Consider the following 26,200-nt stretch of genomic DNA (forward strand, 5'->3'; position numbering starts at 1 on the left):
ATTACCTGATAGCATCATTGTGTATTCAATATTGCCTTGTATGTCAGCTATTGACATCTAATAGTAACTTATATGTTCAAAACTTCAAATAATGATTCTGGTTAATCCAATCTACCACTTACCCCAAAACATGACTTCTTCATTTATATCCAAAACCCTTAGCTAACACAATTGAATCTACTTGCTTCAGAAGTAGGGATTCAAAAACTTCTTATCAAGGGTGAACATGTACTAGCTGCCATATCAAATCAAGGAATTCCTTACTTTCCATGGATTTACAACTACGTACATTTCATTTTCAAAAACTCCCCCCATCAGTATCAAAAATCTAACCGTAAATTAAACATACAAATTTACATTTTGTCTGTCAAAAAAAATTTACATTCCAACTCATATTTTTCTCTCATCAATCATCCTCATCATCATTATTATGTTAATAAAAAAACATTTAAAAATTACCATTTTGCAGTGATATTCCATAGCAAAGATTAGCATCTAAAAAATGAAGAAAGTGAGAGGAAAGGATAACTAACAAAATGGGCTGAAGAATCTAATTCGAAACTCCATTAACAATACACATATTATTTTTGGGCCCCGAGTTTTGTTACCTTTTATTTCCTTACATTATATAAACACCCTCTTCCTCTTTTTCATTCCATTCCATCTCACATATTCTCATTTTCTTTTGTCCTCTTTTCTCTCTCTTCTTCACGATCTCTTTCTTCTTCCTCTCGCTTTACATCAACAATGGTTGATCAACTCAGCGACGATCAGATCTCGGAATTCAAGGAAGCCTTCAGCCTATTCGACAAGGATGGCGATGGTTTGAATTCTTCCTTTTTCTTCATTTTTTTGGTTTTGTTTTGATTTTGGTTTTCTGATCATTTTGACTCGTTTGATGATTTGATTTGTAATTGGTTTTTGAAATGTTGTTGTTTTCTGTAGATCTTGTTCTGGGTTGTTTTGATTTTGATTTTTTACCCTGATTTTAAATAATTGATAATGTGATTGATTGTATTTTCGATCTGGTTGATCGTTTGTTTGATTTAGATCTTATACTTGATTTGATTTTGTATGATTAGTTTGGAGAATTTGTGGATTTGATTGAATTTTGTATGTAATTGGTTTTGTTTATATGTAAGTATTTATGGAAGCAAATGCAACCGAGTTGATTAGATGAGAATGAAATCCTTAAATTGAATGTTTTTTTTTTGCCATATTTGTGATTTGTTGAAGCTATTTATTATTCACAATGCTATAAAAATGGTGGGATGTTTTTGAAATGAGTAAAAAATATAGGGTTGCCCCTTGATTCAAATTATGAACCCTAAGTTTGCCAAAATTCTTTTAATAGCTGGCGTATCGATATATGTTTCGAGGAGCTGAGCCTATCTGGTAGGATTTTTACCTGTAGATGAGGTAGTCAATCATTGGTTGTTTGCGTTTGATTGCTTATAATATTTCGTTTCTCTCCTTTCATTGGTGAGGGGGTGGGGTAATTATGGATGTTCGGCCTTTCTATTGGGGAGCAGGAGGGGAGGAATTGGATGTTCGGTCACCGGTTGGGAGCAGGATGGGAGGAATTTGATGTTCGGCCTTGGGTTGGGGAAGGGAAGGGGAGGAAGTGGATGTTCAAAGGTCATTATTTCTATGTTTGCTTGTGGTTCCGACTGATGATATTGTTAGATTGGTTGCCGAATTGCCACTAGATGATTGTTGGAGTTGATTAAAATTACCTCAATGACAATGTCTAAAGTCTATGTGGGAATTCATTTAGTGTTACATTAACGCATGCGTTTATAGATAATGTCGATGAATTAAGGGGGATAATAAGGGTCAACTGGTCAACCATATGTGTCAACTGTTACCATAAGTATTATTTAGCCCGGAGGACTTGATAGTTTTGCCCATTTAAAGGTCAAAATGTTGATAGCTGTAGTTCAACCATTCAAGTGTGATTATCTGTCCCCGTCAAAAAAAAAAAAAGGGTGTGATTATCTGTCGCTGTTTTATGTTTCAGAATGTCTCAATTCTCAACGGTATAAGATATTCAGGCATTCATTTGATTAATTGTGTGCACCTTGAGTAAATGATACATAAGCATTTGGTCCTGTAGTGTGTTATGATTGCAACTTATGGCTTTACAAGAACCCAACTTATGTGATTTGAATAGAAAGGCGCTGAACTGTTATCATCTACATCTGAATTATTTCCATGTTCTTTTTGACCACCTACTATAATCTCATATCCTCTTTCACCATTATTTTGACAGCTCCTATGATCTGGTTTGCTTAGCTTTATTTACTTTAATGTTCGGTTTTTTTTTTTTTTTTTCCCTTTTTGCTCAATGATTGAATTCCTTGCTTTTACAGATGATGAGGTTTCTTGCTATACATTATTATCCTTGACTTTTGTTCTCTGGTTATTGCTTATGTCTAAATTTGCGATTACTTTATTCCATTGATGTTATTAATGTGTATTTTCCTCCAGGTTGTATTACCACCAAGGAACTCGGAACCGTGATGCGTTCACTTGGACAAAACCCAACTGAAGCCGAGCTACAGGACATGATTAATGAAGTAGATGCTGATGGAAATGGAACTATTGATTTCCCAGAGTTCCTCAACCTGATGGCTAAGAAGATGAAGGACACTGACTCAGAGGAGGAGCTGAAAGAAGCTTTCCGAGTTTTTGACAAGGATCAAAACGGTTTCATTTCTGCAGCTGAACTTCGTCACGTGATGACAAACCTCGGTGAGAAGCTGACCGATGAAGAAGTTGATGAAATGATCCGTGAGGCTGATGTAGACGGTGATGGTCAGATCAACTACGAGGAGTTCGTCAAGGTTATGATGGCCAAGTGAGAATCCACCGAGTCTTACTTTAAACCCCCCCCCCCCCCCCCCTTGAATTAATTTACAGGACAGGGCAGATAAGTTTGATGAGATTTCCAAAATTCTATCCCCTCTAGGTCAAACTCATAATATGGCACTATTATTATCATTATTATTATTTTTAATAGTCTTTTTTTTTTGGTGTTTCATCTCTTTTTTTTTTGGCTTTTATTGTGTAGGTAAATCTTCTTTGCTATATATGCTTTATTTGCCCTGTCCTGGGTTCTACAAGTTTATTTAAGCTTTTTCATCTTTGGTACTATGAACCTAGAACAATTGGATTCAAATTTATTGGCTTTTGGTTGACTAAATTTTGTTTATAATTTCAAAATCAAGATTTTTTATTTTAATATGTTTTTTTTTTTCTTATAAGTGTGTTGATTTTGGTTTCCCAACATCTCTGGACAAAGAAACCAATTATTTGGATTTTTGATGTGCAAATTATGTGATTAAAGCTGTCATTCATTTTAATTAAGCATAATCTAACAAATTTTAATACTAATTGCATATGGGGCACATGTGTGCTTGCAGAAAAGTCTGTGCAGATGCTAGATCTTTGTGCATATCATTAGATTCTTAAAAATCACTATTAAATTATTATAGCTTTTTAAATTTGCAACATTAGACCAAAATGGCATCAATCTTAGGATAATATGATACCGAGCAGCTAATGCGAAGATCGATTCCTTTTTCTTCTAAAGTAGTAAAGTTTGGCTTCTTCGAAATGGTTTAGCTATCACACTGTCTCTAGGTAGCTAATGTGTACGCGAGACGAGAGTTACAAATTGGTCCGAATGAGGTACTTGATGAACACGTAACCACTAGGTCAAGCCTTTATTGATTTTATTTTTAAACCTTTTTCTTTGATAAGGAGTTTTTTTAAACCCTACAATATTTGAGCATGACATTAAAGGTTTCAAAGTTAATCATTAAATAACTACATCTTGCCTTTGGTTATGATAAGTTGTGACACTACGACTTTCTTCAACAATTCATTGTTTTTTACTCTTAAAGTATTTTCAAACAGCTTATTTTGTCATGTTAGCTATCTTATTAATGGTTTTTTTTTTTTCTTTTTTTTTTTTTTTTGAAAAAAGTCTCTTTAGATATGCTATATTCTTTACCAACTACATAAAATAACATCGACTTGTGCAATAATGCCATCAGTGATTGATAGTTGTTGATATCTAGAAATAATCTTCCTATTCCTCCTTTGAGGTTTTGATTCTATTTCTATGTATTCTTTTATTTATGGCCTCTAAGCTTAAGGTTAAGGACTTGGAATATAATGATTTTTAAAGTTGCTAAAAAAGTTGCTTAAATTTATCCTCACAAAAAAATTGTAGTAGTATATACAATCTTTAGAATAATTGTAGTGATGTAATTTTATCAACAAGTGATAGCACAATGTCACATTTTTCTCTATATCTCCTCCCCTCTCTCTCTTTCGATCTGATTTTACATCATACCCTTCACCTTCCTCTTTTCTTCGATCTTATTATCACCTCCTCTTCCTATGTCTACCCCCCTTGTCCTTTCACTCAATTTTTGTAGATGTCAATCAACTTAGTTGAGAAAATCCGTAGAAGACTATAAGAGAAGCTAGAACTTTTGTTGCTTTTCTCTTGAGTTCTTCTCCTTATGCATGATAACCCCATTGGAAAAATTGCCACAGTTCTCTGTCCTCTATCATCGTTTATATGGGTCAATCTTGTGGCAAACGTCGAGTGAGAATGGAGAATTTAATCTACTAGTGGCTACCCTAGTAGATAGTTATCATACAATTAGAGTTTGATCTGATTCATGGCATGCACTCTTGCTTAATCAATACAGGAAAAGAAAGATGAGAGCTCAACAACCACCAAAGCCGTCAAGAAATCACGCAGCTGGAGGAATCGTTGTAAATCATGGTGTTGTTCCAAATGAATGTGCGTTTCCATCTCTCATTCTAGTTTTAATCTTGCATTGTCATTTTCACTACAACCGTTTTTAAATAATAGGTCACACTTTTATTTTGATCATATTTTCCCAAGATTTTCACAAAGTTGAACAATTATAAAATTTAATTTGTGAAATTTCAAAATTTCAAGAAAAGTTAATACTCATTCCTTCAAAAAAAATTCGTAAGGTGTAATCTATCACTCCGTATATGAAGCAAAGGAATTGCATTATGCGTTAAAGGTGAAATAATATGAATTGAAGGTACATACCTTCATTAGTTACGATTACACGTCTGTGTATCAACATTAATTTTGATAAGGCAACAGATTCTGGTTTTTATCTTTCTCGTTTGATTTCTTTTAAAATAACTCTATTTTGTACGCATTATTCAAGTTTCGACAAAGTAGAGGGCGTTTCTCACAAATCAGTTGTAACCTACAGATAAGAAGTCGAAGAACAAGTTAAAAGACTCGGAGTACAGATTCAACTTGAAGAACAGCTGCTGCAGCAATTAGCGGCCAAAAGCTAGCGAAAGCACACTTCCTCCTGCTAGCACTTAGCAGCAAAATCAACAGTTCAACACTGATTACTGAATCTGCACTTCTAGTGTTGCTGTACTGTACTAAGTAGCTAAATCTTATTCAATTGATTAGTTATATTTTTAATTTACTAGAACGCCGAATTTTAACCTTCATTGCAGACTGAAATTTGATTTCATAACAGCAATTCATCACTCGTACAAAATTGCCAACATCAAACAAAATCGTGCTAAACCAAACCTAAGAGCAGATAAGGCATATGCCCTGTTCAATTTAACTCATTTTGAATTATTTAAGACAAAGTAATTCCCTTTTTTTTGGTTAGTGAAATACACAAAATAAGTTTAGATAATATAGGTTCAGACATTTAAGCTTTTTTTTTTAAAAAAAAAAAAAAAAAGCCGAATAGAACAGCACCTCAGCCTACATTCTGAAACAAATATATCCCCAAGTCACTTATCCATTGAGCCTGAGCTAGTCTAACCCAAACTAGATGACATGAACAGAGAGAATATTAGTAATTGACATCACAATAAATGGGTCCAGGGTATTGAAGAGGAAGGGGGTTAAAATTTCGACGATCTACTTTTTTTATAAAAAAAGCAGGAGAATCGATTTACTCGAGAAACTGGTGAAACTTATCGACTCAGATGCATGAAACACTATTGCTCGCTGCTTCATCTTTCCGCAAGGAAAGAGAAAAAAAGATTAAGGTTGAGATTTGTATGGGTACAACTATTAACAGTTTAACTTTCACACGTTCATTTACTTACATGGTGATAGTAATTGATTACACCCATCCAAAAGAAAAAAACAAGGGGGAGAGGGAAAAGCCAAAAAAAACGAAACTGATATAATAGGGATCCAACAAACAGAACTTTAAAAAACAGGGAAAAAAAATTGGCCATCTTTACCTTCTTACTGGCTTATATAGGAGAACAGTGACGTATTTTGACTGAAACCTATGGGTCAGACCAAGCGCAACCATAGACTGAGAAGCAGCCCAACCTTTTTCTATAAAAAGGTGGTTCAACACGACATGCTGGGGCCTCAAAAAGGGTGCTTCATTCGAACTTTCCACACCAAGGACTGTTAGCTGTAGCTGCGGTGGTACTATCATTGGCTCCTTTGCAAAATCATCTTCTCCTGGAAATTCACGATTGTAACTTGACTCTGGAGATGCTGGTGCCTCAAATTCAGCTACACTGTCTAGATTTTCCGGTACATAATCCTGCAAATGAATATCAACATAAAAATTAAGACCATTAAAAAACTGAACAATCCACAATAAAATTCCATGTTAGCATTCTAATTACTTGATGAATACTGAAGGTAATATTAAGAAAATTCTACTTTGATAATGTGTTTTTCTCTTTTCACTAAAAGTATAAATTTACCCTTTTAAAAGAATGATAAGTTATATTCCTCAAAAAAAAAAAAAAAAAAAGATAAATTATAAATTATAAAAAACACATGGAGATGGAAATGTATTTCAAAAGTCTTTGGCATGAGGTCTAGCCAAGAAATTATGCCGAAATTAATGACTTTACCATACATCAATTAACTGTGCACTAAACAGACCATTAGTAAAAGACATTTACCCGAAAAAGAGACTACCTAATGGGCCGAATGGAGAGCCTATATATCCATACAAGATATTATATCCATACAAGATATTACATCCAATATTTTCATGTGTTGTAATTAACAATGGTCCACCATAAGACGGCACTAAAGACATTTATGATTTGGGAGAAAGAAAACATTAAAACAGGATTGCTCTCTCTCTAATTTTCCCCAGCCTCCCTCTCCCCTTCACATAAAGATGTAACATACACAATACTGAGAGTACTTGTCTTCCAAACAGAGTAAGGTCTTAGGCTTTATTCTCTTCATCTGAATTCTCTAATCTGAATTTTCTGAAGTCTGGTCAGACCTAGTGTTCTGATTTGACTGAACCTTGACCTTATCTATACATTAATATATAAGAAAAACATTATCAATTTGGAGTCTTGTTAGATTCTTCTTAATGCGCAATTTTCAAATATCTAATTTTCATAATTTTTGGAAATATAAAGTGAAGATATTTTTGGAATAAGCAAATAGAAAGATGCCCTAGTTAGGTCTGGTGCATTATAAGTAAGAATAACCGAACAAGTTCTTGAAATAAGATAAAGAAAGCAAAGCTAACAGCTTCTTGAGTGTGAAGATTTAGGTGACAAAGATGAAAAATAATGAGGCGCCTAGAATTGGTTGCACGTCTAGATCAGAGGTCGCAGAAAGGACCATAAAGATTATGGAGAAGAGAAGAAATGATATGGGAATTTTAGGGGATGTGGAATGGGAAAGGAAAGAAGGTAGGGGAGCTTTGAGAGAGGGGGGGGGGGGGAATTGAAAACAAGGGGGAAAGGGAAGAAGGAAGAAATTTCATCGGTATACAGGTTAGTGCCAGAGGGAAAAGGGAGGATGTGAATTCATCATATCGCCAGCAGCAGCTAAGGGTAGAGTGCTCAAGGTTTCATTTATGAGCTCCGGTTTCTTATGAGAATCCTATCAGACCCATTTACATCTTTACTGGTTTAAGCCAATCTTACAACATGGTACTTTGAAATTTGAGTATATTGATGGACAAAGGAGCACACCAATATGTGGACTCTCTTTAGTGGATCTTCTTTTATTCATTTTCTCATGGTTGGCAGGATATCTATAATATATCTTCACTACATGTAATCCCAACTGCTCAGACAGAAGCAGCTGGTCCAGCACAACTGTCATCAACTTTACGCATCCTCAAAATTCCTGGGCACAGAGGCATCTGGAAAAAAAATATTTACTCCAAAACTAAAATGCATAATCAGAACCTAATTATCTTATTTGCCCATAGGGCCATAAGTTCTTTGGTCGGAAAAGATTCCTTCACTATTCTACTTGTTAATAGAATCAAACATGATGGTGGAGGCAATGCATAGTTCTCACTATGCATCTGTTGAACATCAAGCCTAAAAACAAAGAACATGAAGACCAACTCCAATTATTGGCGTTGAACATCAAGCCTAAATTATTGGCGTTGAACATCAAGCCTAAAATTAAAGAACATGAAGCCTAAGAGCTATAGTTATGATGATATTATGTTGGCGTCATGTTCATTGGAGTATATGTTGTTCTTTTTTTTTTTTTTAATTTTTTTTTTTCGAGTCATATATGTTCTTTTATTTTAGCCTTCATGTTCTTTGGATGTATGCATGATGTTCATCAGATGCACAGTGGGCATTGTGCATATGCCTCCACCATCCAATTATTGGCGTGTTCAGATCAATGTTTACATATCAGTGCTATTCAGAGGAAATTTCCAAACTCAAAACCATACTTACATGAACATTAAGGACATTACAAACATGTCCCATCTCAGTAGAAACATGGGGCAGATCTGGGGAATATTGTGCCTCACCATCGACAATAAATTTGTAATGATAAATGCCGGATGGTAGAACTAAAAGAACAGCATGATCCTTGCCTGATCTTCGCAGAATCTTCCTGCAGAAAGCATAATTAAATCATATATTAAACCATCTATAAGCATAGCAACTATAATGATTACCTTGATGTCCAGTTGTCCCACGATCCTTCCACGGCAACATTATTTCCACCAAGACTCCAAGTGATCACAGTAGGAATTCCTTTCTCAGGAGGCTCATCAACAGCTCCAAACCTCTCTGTCCTCATATCATTATGAAATATAGCGCCATCATCCTTTTGCAAAGGAGCCACAGGAAGCTGCAAAACATTGTTGTGACATTAGGATTTGTAGTTACGACACAACATTTGTTCAAGCAATAATTTGATAAGCAGCCTAATCGGATAAATACAAATATTAATAGCCACACACTGAAGATCAGACAATCGCTATCAACTGTGGATTGTTACTGTAGTAGGTCACCATAACACATCAATTGTGGACATAACTCCATATATCATTATGAAACAATGGTCCTCCAATGTGAATTACTTTCAAGATAAAGCATATCATCATAACATTGATGGCAGAAGTCATTTGCTTTATTCAAATTACTACTCTATGACAGAGTAATAATTGAAAGGGACCACCAAAAGCAGAAATTCATGAGAAGGGAATTTCTTGTACAGTTGTACATCTTAAGTCATCTACAACCAGCCCACAACTTTAACATTCATAACAAGAATAAGGTTTACTATATGCTTTGCATGAAGCATGGCACTGTTGCTGCTATTCATTGCACTACATTCGTGGGCTGTGCTCAGGTGAGCTGACAACGAATGCAATGCAGCTCAGTTAAATGCACAGTTCAAACACATCAACATTCAAACAAAGGATCATATATACAGCAATTTTATAAGTGTCCTATTCTTGGACTAATTTTTAAAAAGTCGGTTTTACTTTAATGAAAAATAAGAAAGGGGGGGGGGGGGGGGGGGCTCTTTGTGGTCCAATATTTACCATTATATGGTGGGATTTCTATGTAAGCAGTAGCTCCTAAACTCTTAAGTGTGTTGCGTGTTATAGGTTTCTTCAACGTTTATGTTCTCAAAATAGAAAATATTGTAGATTAATTATTTTCTTAAATTCTCCATCTCAATTCAACTAATTGAGAAATGAGATAAGGGCAGTTTGTGAACAAATGTATTAAATCACAGTTCTTGGGAGGTAGGACGTAATTGGTAACAGTTGTACCTCTGAATTTATTAAAATTTTAAGATTTTAATCAAAGTAGATAAGCTCCAGCCCCACCTTGTCCTACCTCTGATTTGGTAGCTTTATCTAAATGCTTTAATTATCTAAATGCAGATTAAGTTCAATTCCTGCTTATAAGGTTAGCTTGATAGCATTAGCTAAATTATTTGTTATAAAACCAATGCAGATTGGATTAGTACTATGCTTAGGTTTGCTAGTGCTGCTACCTCTTCTGCATCAACTCTCAACTTGCAAGGGATTGGATGCTACTTAGGAATTTAGGATGCATCATTTCCAAGCAAAGGACTTTCAGTCAATTATCCCACAGATAGCCATATTAGCATGGCTATCAAAATTTATCAAAAACTCTATGTAACTACATTGGCCCGCACAGTCTGTTATTAAAGCCACAAAGCATTTTGATATTACTAAAATTCACATTATAGGAAAGAATTAAATTCACAAACAAGGTACTAGAAAGGATACTTTCAAGTATAATACAAACAATTTCAAGTTTAATACAAACAGTGTTTTCACAAACACTTCAATTTCAAAGACGCAGTGGAAAACTTTTGCTAATCAACATTGAAATGGCTGCAAACCGCAATATAACATATCCATGCAGTGCCACTTACACGATAAATTACTGTAATAGCAAACCTTAACAAACTCTATGAACATGAAAGGTGATATATAAAGAAAAAACAAAAGTTTCTTCTGAAGCTTAAAAATACCTGCTTAGACGTGCTCTTCTATGCTCACAGGTCTCCTCCTACCCAACTAGCTAAAAAAACTCCGTACTATTCTTTGTTTGTAAATTCTAGTCCCTCTGACCCTTAATTACACTTTCTCCACCACATTTGATTCTAGGCTATTTTCTATATAATAGACTTACAATGCCATAACTACAATTCATCTTTGAATGTTTACCATTTTATCTTACTATATAGAATCCTTCAGAAACTTATATCAGAAAAAACAATCTAGGAAACTTCAATAATTTTAGAATGTGAGCTATTATATAGGAACAAACTAGAATACATGTATGGCCTATTATTAAGGCACAGAGCCACGGAGAGATTGACGCACTTATCTAATAGCTCACTATACTGTCAATGCAAAGTGAACCACAACCAATACTGCAAAACACATTTAAAAATTCAAATAACCAAAATAGATAGCATACTAAATCGTGGGAAGCTCTTGTAACACAACAGGAAAGGAGTCGTAGGAGTGTAGGACTATCAAATAGCCCACTGCCAAAAAGAAACAAGATGGCTTGCTCTCTTTATATTTAACATTGTGGATTCAATATATGTAGGTTGCCTTTGTCTGAGTAATAATATGTTCAAAAATTTCAGAAACACATAAGTTTGGAGGTCAATCACAGTGTCAAGCTATGACAGCTACAATAATACTTTGTAGTAATAGCACAAATATAATCACAATACTGTGGTATAAAGATCCAAATAATAATTTCAGACTTCAGTGCAAAATATTGTCCTCATTAACAGTTCAGAAGCAATCGTTATCACTCTTGCAAGGGACCATAATCATAACAGCAGCTCCAAAAGGTGAGACTATTCACACCTAATGGACGAATAGAATGCCCAGCCTTAGCAGTATATGAATAAGGAAATACAATGATCATATCATACAGATACATCTTTTTATAGTGCTGTAATCAAAATAAATGACGCCATACCATACGATGGTTCAAATTTTATAACTTACATTACAAACTAAAAAAACACAACAAATCCAATAGATTAGATAAATGATATTCGCAAAAAAATTGAGCATGAGTCAATGCACTAAGAGCATGGTTGGTAAAGCGTATTTAGAATTAACATGTTTCGTTACCTATTGCGTGGTATGAGTGGTGTGGTAATAGACTCCATTTTCTAAGGATAAACATTTCCGCTCACTTATAACCTTTCTCAACCCTACGGTAACAAATACAAGGGATTAATTTCCTAAATAATACCAAACAGCTAATTATGATAACAATTAACACCACCCTTTCCCCTTACTTGTTTCAATTACATTTTACTTCCTAGATTCATACCAAACATGCACTAAAATAATGGCCTTTGTTTCCCTGACAGTTAAAGAAAAAATACCACCTCTGTTTTTTTTTTCCTTCTCCGAGCACAAATGACAAGAACTTCATCAAGTTCTACAGACATTGGGGTTCAAAGATTACCCTAGGGCAATAAATGAATACGGAGAATGGGATGTACACTATAACAACAAGGTTGTGTGACTTGTGTCTAATTATACCTTAATCCGAAAAGAATCCTCATTGGCTACTTTGCAATAAACAAGAAGCAATGTTTAAATTGTAATCTGTTTAGATACATTAGGAACCTTGCTGTTGAACATTGGAAGGTTAAAGAAAAAATCTTGGTTACCTAAAAAGAACCACATACTTGGTCTGCGTTACGATTTACTTCCAATAATGCTTGAAAGACACAGTAGCACTAGTTGGATTAGTTGGTTGAGAATAAATTCACATTAATATAAGGCCATCATAATCTAAATGCCAAAGAATACTAAAAGTAATCTGTTTTTTCAAGAACAGAGCACTCGTGGAACACACACTTTATTAAGGAGGATTCCAAATCTAAGAATTCATCTCACCTTTGGCCATTTAAGCATGAATTAGACCGCCTTCATCACATAGAGTTATAGACTAACATTGAGGATTTGACTTAAGATGCTAAAACGACATTATTAATTTAGTGAATTGACACTGCCAAAAAACACTGCACTAATAATAACAGCCTTCAGGAAGGATGCCAATTAGATCACTTTACTAAAGTCCTCCTACCCAAAACCTCGTTCAAAACCGGCATCTACATTGTCTTTTGTAATTTACAATGAGCCAATAATAATAACTTCAAATTTTAAGTCATCATCATGTTCAAAACAATTATTCCCTCCATCCGACCAGAATCAATTCTCATAAGTCCATATCTTAATTTGAACTAGTAACATGACAACTAAATCCTGAGTTCAATAAATAAACATTAACAACACTAAAAACACAATAAAATCAAAAGTAAAACCCATCACCGTCCGATACTAACCATTAATTCTCATTCATGTACCAATATCGTGATTTGAACTAGTAACACGACTAAATCCCGAACAAACAACAAGTTCAATCAAAAACAGATAAAAATAAACATTTCAAACAAAATAAAATCAATGGTAAAAAGCGATCAAACCTGAGGAGTAAACAAAAGAGGCGAAACCGAACGACGAGGACTTTCAGGAGGTGTATTAGCACCCATTGAATCTGAAGAAGTAATTCGACCAACTGTAATTGGATTCGTGTTCGTGGTAAGATAATCATGTACATTGCCTATATTAATATTACCTCCACCTTCTTCTTCTCTTCCATTTGCATTACCCATTTCTTGTTAATTGAAACTAACCCAGAAAACAAGATCAAATCAAATCAAATCAAATCCCAGAAATTAGATTCAATAAATTAAAAGATCTGTGAATAAGATCAGATTGAATTATTACTAAAATGGTATGTTGTTATACATGATAGAAATTGGTGATAATTTTTGGATAGAATTGTTTGAAAAATGGAGGAGAGAGAAATGGAGATGTGAAAGGAGGAGAGAGAAAGGGAAGAAGGGTGGTGAGATGCGGCGATTTACAGACAATGACGTGCCGGCGGGGAAGACGGTGGTTGGATTATAATTTTGTTTTTTTAAAAAACAAAAATTAGTTTAAGTTAATTTTTACAAGATTTGAAAAAAGTGAAGAGGATATATATGAGATGACATGGTCAACTATAGCCAAAAGATTGCCTCAAAAAAAAAATGTGTTGTTAAATATCGCTCTCATTTTACAAGGGAACGCTCGTATTTTTTGTATGAAATTCCATTTTTACCCCTAGCATATAAATACGATTTTTTCACTCTACGACTCACATTCTCACTATCTCTCTAACTCTCTTACTCTTTAAAAAACTTGAAAATCAAAATCTGAAATTTATTTTGTTTAAAAAAAAAAGAAAAAAAATCAACAATCATCAACAACAATCTACAAGCACCTACACAAAAAAGGATGGTTGATTCGAGGCGCATAAGGGTCACATACGGAGGGAGGGGTTTGGCCGGCAGTGGAGGCACTGGTGGCGGCGGCGGCGAGCAGGTACTTGTTGAAAAAAAATAAATAAAATCGGAATCCAGGCTTCCGCCCAGAATTTCTGGAAGTACCTAGGAAGTTCCGCCTGAAATTTCCAGATCCTCCTAGGTACTTCCGGAAATTCTGGGTAGATCCCCTCCGCCTAAAATTTCCGGAAGTACCTAGGAGGATCCGGAAATTCCAGGCGGATCCTCCCAGGTCCTTCCGAAATTTCTGGGCGGAAGCTTGGAATTTCGATTTATTTTGTTTTTTTGTTTTGTTTTTTTTTTCGTGAATAATATTATTTGAATTTATGATTTGGTCAAAAATTTCTGTTTAGTATTATTTTTATTATTGTTATTATTAGTTGATATTAGTGTTGTTATTATCATTATTGTTATTTTGATGATTGTTGTTGTTGTTGTTGTTGTTTATTTTTTTTTTTTTGGATTTTGTTATTGTTGTTGTTATTTGGTTATTGTTATTAGTAGTACTATTATTAATTTTTTTTAATTATGATTAGTATTATTATTATTGTTGATATTAGTGCTGTTATTATTATTGTTATTATGGTTATTGTTCTTGTTGTTAATTTTATTTTTTGTTGTTGTTGTTGTTATTATGATTATTGTTGTTACTATTGTTAATATTATTATTATTATTATTAGTAGTAGTAGTAGTAGTTGTATGATTTTTGTTATTTTTATTATTATTGTTGTTATTATTGGTTTATATTAGTGTTCTTATTATTATTATTATTAGTTTAAATTAGTGTTGTTGTTGTTGTTGTTATTATTATTATTATTATTATTATTATTATTATTATTATAATTAATCTGATTTTTGTTATTATGATTATTAGCGTTGTTGTTTTGATTATTGTTATTGTTGTTTTTGTTGTTATGATTAGTGTTCTTAATATGTATTATATTAATAGTACATTGAAAAATATGTGGTTTATTATTATTATTATTATTATTATTATTATTATTATTATTATTATTGTTAATGGTGTGTTGGTATGAAATTAATTTTTTTGAATAGTATTTTTTGTAGTCCAACTTTAAACAAGTAGTATTTATTGTAATTATTACTGAAATTGGATTTTGCACTTATTTTATGTAGATCGAGGGTTCTGGTTCTCGACATGCAATATCACGACGTGTGAATGCATCTGTTAGGAGACAGTCATCTCGTTCAGCACCGTTTCAGCCCGGCAGCAATACGGGTCTACTAGTGGTTGGTCGGGAGACCAACAATCAGGAAGTAGTCGGCCCATGTATTCGCCAGGTGGAGTACCTACATTTAACGAGGAGGACGAAGTCTCGACTAGTCATGCTGGTGACCGGGATGAAGAATCGAGCCCTTAGGATTATCATATGGTATATAGGGGTCAGTATGGGAGATTTGTTGGTAGTGGATCGAGTCAGCCTACTACCAGCTCTGTAGAGGCATGGTTAGTGCAGGAGCTGATGCCGGGTGGTCCCGAGGATGAGACTATTATCCCTAGTTTTGGTGGTCACGTGGCACGATATATATGGGTCGAGCAGGAGCGAAGTGTTTTGTGATGTTTGAGTAGGTCAAAGCTATGTTTTGACTTGGTTACTGTAGACACCCATTTGTGTCTCCCCAAAACCAAACCCAGTGATGAATGCCCGTCACGTCGAACCATAATCGAATTAGGTGAAAGTGTGAAAGTCAAGTGTTGCGGTTAGTTTTTATTAAAATCCTTCTTTCTGTTTTCGAAAACCCACTCTATTTTATGAAAACGTCCAATTCAGTTTATTTTGGTCCATAATAAGGGTCCAATAATGGTGTAGTTGGATGGGGCTTGAAAAGACCTTTCCAACGATATATTATAAGCCCAATTCCGATGAATAATGAGGAAGTTATGGCCAAAATACTAAACTGGGCCCAAACCGGATTTTACCTACGACCCAATGATCATGAGGAGGGTCCAAAGGTTTAATCCTATTCCTAAACTGATTAGGATTGATTAGAATCTTCTATAAGTTTCTAAAATATCTTAATTATCCTTTTTTTGAAAAGATAAAATCATAGAATTTGATTTGAATATAAAACTTTCCTTTTTTAAAACTTTCCTAATTCTATTCGGATTTAAAGATGTTCAAGATAGTCAGATATTATTTTCGTGCCTCATATTTTTTTATCCAAATTTTATATGGTTGGATAGATCTTGAAATTATCTTTCCAATGATATATTATAATATTAAATCCGAGCTATAACGAAAAAGATATTAAAGATATACGAAACTCTATCCAAAACTGACACCCTTTCACTATTTCGTCCATATCTTTTTATCTACAAAAGATTTTAATCTGATTCCAATTTTATTAGAAAGTAGACTTCAAGATCTTTCTAACGACATATTATATGACTTATTTGGACTTCTAGATCAAAAGATATAATTAAAACAAAATCCGCAAAAACTGTCTCTGTCGCCAAACGACAAGCTTGTCGCCTCGCGACAGACTCTGTCGCCTGGCGACAGGATAAATTTCTGGCGACAAGGTCGGTTTGTTAGCGACAGCGTGTAGTTTTATTCCTTGTCAAATTCTATGATTTTCCGGACTGTTTTCTTATAAATAGGGTCCGAACCTCTGTTTTTATTCATCAATTCTCCCAATTCTCTAATAAACTTTCATCAACTTTCATCAATCTAACGATCAATTCTCTCAATCATCAACTTTCATCATCTTATCATCAATTCTCATTCAATTCTTCCTTAATTCTTATTCTCTCTCTCTCTCTTTCTAAACTAGTTTTTTACAAACAATATTCCGCATTCACAAGATCTTGAATCACCTAGCCAAGTTCGAAGTTGCCTTCGCCCTACACGTGAAAGGTTGATAATTTCTGAGGGTTTGGTCCAAAACTAGTCTAAACTTTATTTAATTTGATTATTCTTTAATTCTTTAATTATTGTTTATTATTTTCATTGAAGTTTACTAACTTGTGTATTTTGTTATTAGAAAGAGGTGCGAGGCTTCAAAGTAAGTAGATTAGCTTACTCTCTATTTCTTTCACAATGTAGATTGCATGCTTATTATTGTTAATTCCTAGTATCATGTTAGGATGCTTTTAATGCTTTCTAGTATCATGTTAGGATGTTATTTAATGCTTTCTAGTATCATGTTTAGGATGCCTCTTTTCTTATATCATGATATCATGTTAGTACCATGTTAGGTTTAAAGCTTCGATCTTTATTGTTTAGTGACATGCTAGGATTTGTTATTAATCTTGTTAGTATCATGCCTAGGATCTTGCTATTATTATTGAGCTTTATTATGCCTTATCGTGCTATTATCATTATTGTTTCTTGATTATTATTTATGTTGCTTGATATTATTTATATTTTATTGTTATTGCTTGATCACACCTTTTATGATTGTTAAAGAGAATTTGTACTTGAAATCACGCTTAATAAGATAATTATTAATTTTGGTTTAGGCTAATGTGATTTTAATTCAAGTGATCGCCAATAATAGTCTTATTTGTGCATTAATATTCAACCAACATAGATTAAATAGGTTAGGTTTAATATAATGTTTGTATGTTATTCGAAAAGCGCACATGAATACGAGCAGAACAAAGTAGAGGCCTATTTTATAGGGCGGGTCCTTTCTTTTGTAGATTGGATTTGTACCTTCATCCCCGAACCCTGTTTGGTTCAAGACCTTATGGAGTAGTTGATGGTCCTTTTGGATTGTCTTTTGGGTTTACAAGTTCCTAAAACTTGTTGGCGACTCTTTTTGCTCTATGTCTTTCCCTTTGGAACGCCACCGTACTTTAGTGTATGATCACAGTGGGGTTCAAGTTTGGGGTTATCGTAATGCTTGAAATATTCCCTACAGTTTTTGGCGACTCCGCTGGGGAGGATTTCTATTTATATTCCTGAAATTTATTATTAATTTTGGCAATTATTTAGAATGAGCGGATGAGACTCGAAAAATTCTAAGTATTTCATGTGCGTGATTTGATTAACATTATTGTCATATGCATTAAAAGGTCCTCATGGGAGCACCCCATGAGTCAATCCATAGGAATTTTACACGTAGGAAATTTGAGAAATATCTTTCATGACTAGAATCGAAAAGATGATGCGAAATCTGGAAAATTCGAAGAACACAGAAACTTGCCAAGGCATGTAGGAACTAGCATCTAGAAAACAGGGCTTGTCGCCCGTAAAAAGTTTCCGTCGCCTGGCGAAAGTTCTGTCGCTTGGCGACAGGAGCTTTTTTGCGGCGACAGTCCCTGTAGTCTGGCGCCAAGTTCTTCCAATACCGAGCCAGGGGTCTGCCTTCTTGCTTTGACCATTTCTAGCATTGTTGGCTTGATTTTACTTATTGATTGAGTCCTTTTCTCACTTTTCTGAACCCATATGTGTTCTACATATGGAAATAACCCTCTGGGGGTTCCTGCTTCACCTGCCCAATGGAATATCCCACTATCATGTGCAAAGTTCAGATTTGGGTACGTGTAATGTTTGTGAATCCACCAAACCATGGAGTCGAGTCCGATTTCATCTCGCACTCGCGGAATCCTGTCCATTCGCTCCAACCCTCCCGGTAGGCTTGTGTGCAATGCATATGGATTCTTAACCATGGACCTTTTTGACTTAATCCATATCCTCAAACTTTAGAGAACTAGAGCCATGGTTAGGTTGCAAACTCATCTTGTGACTATGTGAACTACTTGTGCACCCTTGCTTGTATATATTATATATGTGTTAACCGTTTGTTTGACTTGTGTTAAAGACTAAATAAATTGACTAATGACTAAAAGGACTTTGTCTAATTAATTAATTTTGAATTAATTCAAGGCTAATAAATTAATCAATTCGACTTAGTACGACTTTAGGCATGTCCATTTAGAGTGAAATTACTGGAAACAGTCCAGATTAATGTTCCAGCAATGGCACAGGAATTTGGACTGTGGCGCTGCAGTTTAGTGTCTGTCGCCTGGCGACAATTTTGTCGTCTGGCGACAGGCTCTAAATAGTGGCGACAGTCCTGTTGTTTTAGCGACAGTCCAGTTTTCTTGCTCGAGTCATCACGACGAGTCTAATTCACAGTCTACTAATCAGTTTATCAATTTATTAATGGCTCAAACCATGTTAAGTCTTTAATTGAGTTTAGGCACTTAAAGTCCAATGGTCATACACTAAGAGTCAAAGACTTTGTTTAATTAATTAATTTGAACTAATAAATAAGCCTAAAATCGAGTCATAGTTCCATTAAGTCAACCCGGATTTTTATTCCCGTATACTGCACATGCGTCAACTTGTTTTGGTCATAGCCGGAGTTCTAGGAAGAACCACGAGTCGTACAACCTATGGATCTGTAGCCCCGAGTTTTATCTTTAATTAGGCGTTGGTTTCGTCCCAATCAGGGTCACAGATTAAAAGTTATGACTAAAATACCACAGCCTGTCCAGTTTAATGCACGTACGTGAAGTCTTAACTTAGTCTTCGCTTGAGTCTAGTCACATAGTCTAGCCACATGGTCATGACACAAGTCTTAACATGTCACCTACACTCATTAGTCTTAGCACACACTTTGTATACGTCACCATGACCATGTCTTAGGTTCATGCATGTGTCGTTTTTCCGTCATTTGAGTTGGGGGTCCATTCTATTCCTATTTCTTCAATAATTCTTCCATCTACATCTTCTTCCCACTCTCCACATACTTTCTCCACACATATTATTTCCTTCATTCTTTCATGATCTTTTCCCATCTATGCATGTTGAATCGAGTTTGAGTCTTGTGATTGACAATAAGAAAAAAAAGTAATGATGAGATAAAAGACAAGGCAAGCTTCTCACTAAGATTTCATGCTTTCTTCTTCTTTTTTCAAACCTTTCCCCCATAAGTCTAGCATAGGAACCTTGCATTTTCCTTAGATTTACTTTGTAGGTTTTTCTTTTCCCTTTTAATAAAATGAGCATTTTAATTTCTTGCATATGATCATTGCATTATTAAAAAAAAAAATAATAATAATAAAAAAAAATCGCCGAATTAAGCACAAGGTATACCAATGATTTGAGGCACCCTTTGTAGCCATGTCATATTATCTCTCACCCTTTAAATATATGATCCTTTTCTTGATAAACCACTTTGAGCCTTGTCTAACGATAGACCTTTCATTTTTCAACCCACTTCTACTAACCTTGGGATGGGATGGTGTGTAACTTATGCAAGTTCCAAATATGAAAGCTTGAGTGATTTCAAAAGAGTAAAATAAAAATAAAAAAATATAATAAAAGTGTACAAAAGGGCAAGTGTTCCAATGTCTTGGATATAAAAATATCTTTGATAAGAACATGTCTCAGATTGCGTTTCTTATCGAGTGCTCGGTACCGTACCTGAGAAACATGAATGCCAAGTGAGTGATAGACCGCATGATCGAGATTGCCCACACTTATAAAAAAAAAATGCGAATATAAAAAAAATGAAGCAAAAAAAGAAGAGCAAACAAAAAAGAAAAAAGCTCAAAAGAGAGAAAACCTCAAGCATAAAAATAAAAAAAGATTCAAAAGCAAGGTTGCACACCTTGGGGGCTTATCTAGGGTCTTGAGCCTTTATCCCCTTCTTCTCTAACCTTTAGCCTAACCACGTTACAACCCTTAAAAAGACCTTTTTGAGGTATACATACTTGTGCGAGGTTCGGCTAGAGCTACGTTTGGCCTGATTCCTAACGGGTACGTAGGCAACCTCATATTGAGGTGCGACCATAATAAAAATGCATTCATTTTCACATTCACACACTTACACCATGATCATATCAAGGGATTTCCAATGCTCATCCCTATTTACTTAGAGCTAGACTTGGGGGCTTTATCCTTACATCATTAGCCTACCTAGCCTAAGAGTCATCATTATTTGACTCTTATCAAATAATACTTTTCCATACACTTAGCCTTTGTAGCCTAACTTTAGTGTTACTTTCACACACATCACAGATACATGACTAAATAGACTTCCAATTAGGAACCTTTTGTCATGAAGTCTTAGCATAACGTTGAAGCATGCTTTGTCATATCAACATCACTCATCACTTATAATCATCATTGTATCAAGAAGTATGAAGTACTTAGCCTCCATGCCTAAGTTACCTAAATACTTTCATAATCGAGTCAACTAAGATAGTTTAGGATGAATTAATCCTTGCACCTTGAGGGATAGTATCAAACGCATATACTTGACTAAGCTCATTCAACATGCACCATCAAAAACTTCGATTCTTTTTCGCGTCTTTCTTTTTCGGGAGAAATTCGGTACCCTCCACAAAAATGACGGAAAATTTTTGCTTTTTTTTGCATTTTCAAGTCGCACTTTACACACGAGTCATGTACATTGAGTCATGTTGTGTCATATCACATCGAGTGGAGTCTAACACATGTGTCAAACGCTTTGAGTCGAGTCATGTCAAATCTATGAGTCAAGCAACATTAAGCCTTAGGTCAACCCTAAGATAATAAAAGATGAGCAAAGTCCTATAGTCATAAATATAGATGCAGGTACATTCCAGCGAGCAAGAATATTTCCGGATTTTTTCAAAAAAAACCGCGAATATAGATGTATGAAACTTTTCCAAGATGAGAGAAGTTTGAGCAAAATTATATGGAGATGAAGAGCCTTAATTTGCAAAAGATTTGAGCAGATTTGGTTGTAAGGAAACGACCAAATTGAAAGTTCAAAGCGATATCGCGGCAACAGAAGCTTTTGGCTTGCGCTGGTGCAGCGACAGGTCACGTGGCTTCATGATGTGGTCATATGGATCTTATACAGCAATTTTGGGTTCCTTGGTATGCCAGTTAGCCCCTATAAGAAATTTGACATGATTTAGTAATCGGCTCGATTACAATCAACAATAAGTGATCGACCTGACAAAAGATCGTCTTACTTAGCTTAAAGCGCCTAAGCATTGGCTCATCGCAAGCACCAAAGTAATGGTTCACAACGATTTCCTAGGATGGAAGAAGATTTGAAGATTCGAGATGACGAAGCCTTCAACAGGGGGCTTTAAGATTAAAAAGAGTCTATTACTTGGATTTAATAAGGACGGTTTGAGATGAAGCGACCTTCAATAGCTTTCACTATGATTGGGGAGGTTATTATTAGATTTGAGAAGAACGATTCAAGATGAAGCGATCTTTGATAGCTTTCACTAAGATTGTGAAGGTTATCACTTGATTTGAGAAGATAGCACGAGATGAGCAATCTTCGACAACGCCCGCTAAGATTGTGGAAGTTGTCACCAAGATTTGAGAAGATAGCACGAGATGAGCAATCTTCGACAACGCCCGCTAAGATTGTGGAAGTTGTCACCAAGATTTGGGAAGATAGCACGAGATGAGCGATCTTCGACGACCTTCGCTAAGATTGTGGAGGTTGTCATTAAGATTTGAGAAGATAGCACGAGATGGGCGATCTTCGACGACCTTCGCTAAGATTGTGGAAGTTGTCATCAAGATTTGAGAAGATAGCACGAGATGGGCGATCTTCGACGACATTCACTAAGATTGTGGAAGTTGTCACCTATATTTGAGAAGAGCGGTTCGTGATGAGGCGGTCTTCGACAACATTCGCTAAGATTGTGGAAGTTGTCACCTAGATTTGAGAAGAGCGGTTCGTGATGAGGCGGTCTTCGACGACATTCGCTAAGATTGTGGAAGTTGTCACCTATATTTGAGAAGAGCGGTTCGTGATGAGGCGGTCTTCGACGACATTCGCTAAGATTGTGAAAGTTGTCACCATGATTCAAGGAAAAGCTCGAGATGTAGCAGCAATGATAGACAGCGTTCCCTAGGATGTGGAGAGTTGTCAAAAATCTTGGAGATGGCGAAGTAAGGTCACCTTCGACGGTCCCTCAAGGTAAAGAAGAGATTGTCTATAATGGCGATACACTGCCGTGGCGACGTACGGCCACAACCCTGAAGATGACGACATACAGTTATTTTCGACGATGTTCCCGAAATACTGTGGAGGATTGTCACCAAGAATATTGAAGGCGACGACATACGGTTATCTTCAATGATGGCGTTCACGAGGCACTGTGGAGGTTGTCACAAACAACAAATGCAACAACAAAACGGTTACTTTCAGAGACGTGTGCTCGACGGTGCAAGATACGCGTTTCTTAACTCTTTTATCTGTTTTAGCTAATGATTAGTTTCCAGGTATCGGCGTTATAAGAATGATTTGGAATTGCAGAACATTTTGAATCATTCTCCGTCCCTATCGATACTTTGACTCTCGTTTTTCGAAACCTAAGTTTCTCCAAACTCAGTCAAAGTGGGGGCTTCTGTAGACACCCATTTGTGTCTCCCCAAAACCAAACCCAATGATGAATGCCCGTCACGTCGAACCATAATCGAATGAGGTGAAAGTGTGAAAGTCAAGTGTTGCGGTTAGTTTTTATTAAAATCCTTCTTTCTGTTTTCGAAAACCCACTCTATTTTATGAAAACGTCCAATTCCGTTTATTTTGGTCCATGATAAGGGTCCAATAATGGTGTAGTTGGATGGGGCTTGAAAAGACCTTTCCAACGATATATTATAAGCCCAATTCCGATGAATAATGAGGAAGTTATGGCCAAAATACTAAACTGGGCCCAAACCGGATTTTACCTACGACCCAATGATCATGAGGAGGGTCCAAAGGTTTAATCCTATTCCTAAACTGATTAGGATTGATTAGAATCTTCTATAAGTTTCTAAAATATCTTAATTATCCTTTTTTTGAAAAGATAAAATCATAGAATTTGATTTGAATATAAAACTTTCCTTTTTTAAAACTTTCCTAATTCTATTCGGATTTAAAGATGTTCAAGATAGTCAGATATTATTTTCGTGCCTCATATTTTTTTATCCAAATTTTATATGGTTGGATAGATCTTGAAATTATCTTTCCAATGATATATTATAATATTAAATCCGAGCTATAACGAAAAAGATATTAAAGATATACGAAACTCTATCCAAAACTGACACCCTTTCACTATTTCGTCCATATCTTTTTATCTACAAAAGATTTTAATCTGATTCCAATTTTATTAGAAAGTAGACTTCAAGATCTTTCTAACGACATATTATATGACTTATTTGGACTTCTAGATCAAAAGATATAATTAAAACAAAATCCGCAAAAACTGTCTCTGTCGCCAAACGACAAGCTTGTCGCCTCGCGACAGACTCTGTCGCCTGGCGACAGGATAAATTTCTGGCGACAAGGTCGGTTTGTTAGCGACAGCGTGTAGTTTTATTCCTTGTCAAATTCTATGATTTTCCGGACTGTTTTCTTATAAATAGGGTCCGAACCTCTGTTTTTATTCATCAATTCTCCCAATTCTCTAATAAACTTTCATCAACTTTCATCAATCTAACGATCAATTCTCTCAATCATCAACTTTCATCATCTTATCATCAATTCTCATTCAATTCTTCCTTAATTCTTATTCTCTCTCTCTCTCTTTCTAAACTAGCTTTTTACAAACAATATTTCGCATTCACAAGATCTTGAATCACCTAGCCAAGTTCGAAGTTGCCTTCGCCCTAGACGTGAAAGGTTGATAATTTCTGAGGGTTTGGTCCAAAACTAGTCTAAACTTTATTTAATTTGATTATTCTTTAATTCTTTAATTATTGTTTATTATTTTCATTGAAGTTTACTAACTTGTGTATTTTGTTATTAGAAAGAGGTGCGAGGCTTCAAAGTAAGTAGATTAGCTTACTCTCTATTTCTTTCACAATGTAGATTGCATGCTTATTATTGTTAATTCCTAGTATCATGTTAGGATGCTTTTAATGCTTTCTAGTATCATGTTAGGATGTTATTTAATGCTTTCTAGTATCATGTTTAGGATGCCTCTTTTCTTATATCATGATATCATGTTAGTACCATGTTAGGTTTAAAGCTTCGATCTTTATTGTTTAGTGACATGCTAGGATTTGTTATTAATCTTGTTAGTATCATGCCTAGGATCTTGCTATTATTATTGAGCTTTATTATGCCTTATCGTGCTATTATCATTATTGTTTCTTGATTATTATTTATGTTGCTTGATATTATTTATATTTTATTGTTATTGCTTGATCACACCTTTTATGATTGTTAAAGGGAATTTGTACTTGAAATCACGCTTAATAAGATAATTATTAATTTTGGTTTAGGCTAATGTGATTTTAATTCAAGTGATCGCCAATAATAGTCTTATTTGTGCATTAATATTCAACCAACATAGATTAAACAGGTTAGGTTTAATATAATGTTTGTATGTTATTCGAAAAGCGCACATGAATACGAGCAGAACAAAGTAGAGGCCTATTTTATAGGGCGGGTCCTTTCTTTTGTAGATTGGATTCGTACCTTCATCCCCGAACCCTGTTTGGTTCAAGACCTTATGGAGTAGTTGATGGTCATTTTGGGTTGTCTTTTGGGTTTACAAGTTCCTAAAACTTGTTGGCGACTCTTTTTGCTCTTTGTCTTTCCCTTTGGAACGCCACCGTACTTTAGTGTATGATCACAGTGGGGTTCAAGTTTGGGGTTATCGTAATGCTTGAAATATTCCCTACAGTTACGTGGTGAGGTCGTCAATAAGTGGAAAGCCTCCAATTGATTGATGCCAGTTGGTTGTCTCACTTACCCGGGCTTATGTTTAAAAACTTGACTGGCCGTTGATTTCTGCTTTTGTTGAGAGATGGTAGCCAGATACAAACACATTTCATATGCCATTTGGGGAGATCACGATCATGTTGCACGATGTGTACAACATTCTTGGGCTACGTGTACATGGCAAGATGGTCACCACTACACCTAGCACGGACTATTTACGGGACGCGTGCTCGGTTACCATGGATATGACTCCGGATGATTTGTCTGAGATTTGCGGCACAAAGACGATTTGGCAGGGTAGTGGGGTGTTGACTGATAAGATTTTTGAG

At 35.2% G+C, this 26,200-nt stretch overlaps 2 protein-coding genes across 3 annotated transcripts; one reads left to right on the top strand and one right to left on the bottom strand.

The window, feature by feature from the left end:
- The first annotated feature begins 666 nt into the window (after nt 1–666).
- LOC145589494 (calmodulin-7-like) lies at nt 667–3,027 on the top strand. Its single transcript, XM_081646084.1, has 2 exons — nt 667–823; nt 2,491–3,027. Exons 1-2 carry the CDS (start codon nt 748–750, stop codon nt 2,862–2,864), a joined length of 450 nt encoding a protein of 149 aa, XP_081502210.1. The 5' UTR covers nt 667–747; the 3' UTR covers nt 2,865–3,027.
- A 3,012-nt stretch (nt 3,028–6,039) lies between these two features.
- LOC145587597 (SNF1-related protein kinase regulatory subunit beta-1-like) lies at nt 6,040–13,846 on the bottom strand. 2 transcript variants are annotated; one of them, XM_081644328.1, is made up of 5 exons: nt 13,468–13,845; nt 13,316–13,386; nt 8,973–9,148; nt 8,746–8,908; nt 6,040–6,605 (listed from the first exon to the last, which is right to left on the bottom strand). In XM_081644328.1, exons 1-5 carry the CDS (start codon nt 13,502–13,504, stop codon nt 6,285–6,287), a joined length of 768 nt encoding a protein of 255 aa, XP_081500454.1. In that variant the 5' UTR covers nt 13,505–13,845; the 3' UTR covers nt 6,040–6,284. The 2 variants fall into 2 exon arrangements, with proteins under 2 accessions (XP_081500454.1, XP_081500453.1); XM_081644327.1 differs by having other exon boundaries at nt 13,316–13,846.
- Between the last annotated feature and the right edge of the window lie 12,354 nt (nt 13,847–26,200).

Source organism: Chenopodium album, chromosome 17 (genome assembly GCF_948465745.1).
Source record: "Chenopodium album chromosome 17, dcCheAlbu1.1, whole genome shotgun sequence".
In the NCBI taxonomy this organism is placed as follows: domain Eukaryota; kingdom Viridiplantae; phylum Streptophyta; class Magnoliopsida; order Caryophyllales; family Amaranthaceae; genus Chenopodium; species Chenopodium album.

Bases quoted from the DNA above. Each gene is read 5' to 3' on its own strand.
- LOC145587597 (XM_081644327.1), bottom strand. From the start codon at position 13,504: ATGGGTAATGCAAATGGAAGAGAAGAAGAAGGTGGAGGTAATATTAAT. The intron at 9,149-13,315 runs GTTTGATCGCTT...AATGTTTTGCAG, and splicing joins CTCTTTTGTTTACTCCTCAG to CTTCCTGTGGCTCCTTTGCA. The intron at 8,909-8,972 runs GTAATCATTATA...TGCTTTCTGCAG, and splicing joins TGGGACAACTGGACATCAAG to GAAGATTCTGCGAAGATCAG.
- LOC145589494 (XM_081646084.1), top strand. From the start codon at position 748: ATGGTTGATCAACTCAGCGACGATCAGATCTCGGAATTCAAGGAAGCC. The intron at 824-2,490 runs GTTTGAATTCTT...ATTTTCCTCCAG, and splicing joins ATTCGACAAGGATGGCGATG to GTTGTATTACCACCAAGGAA.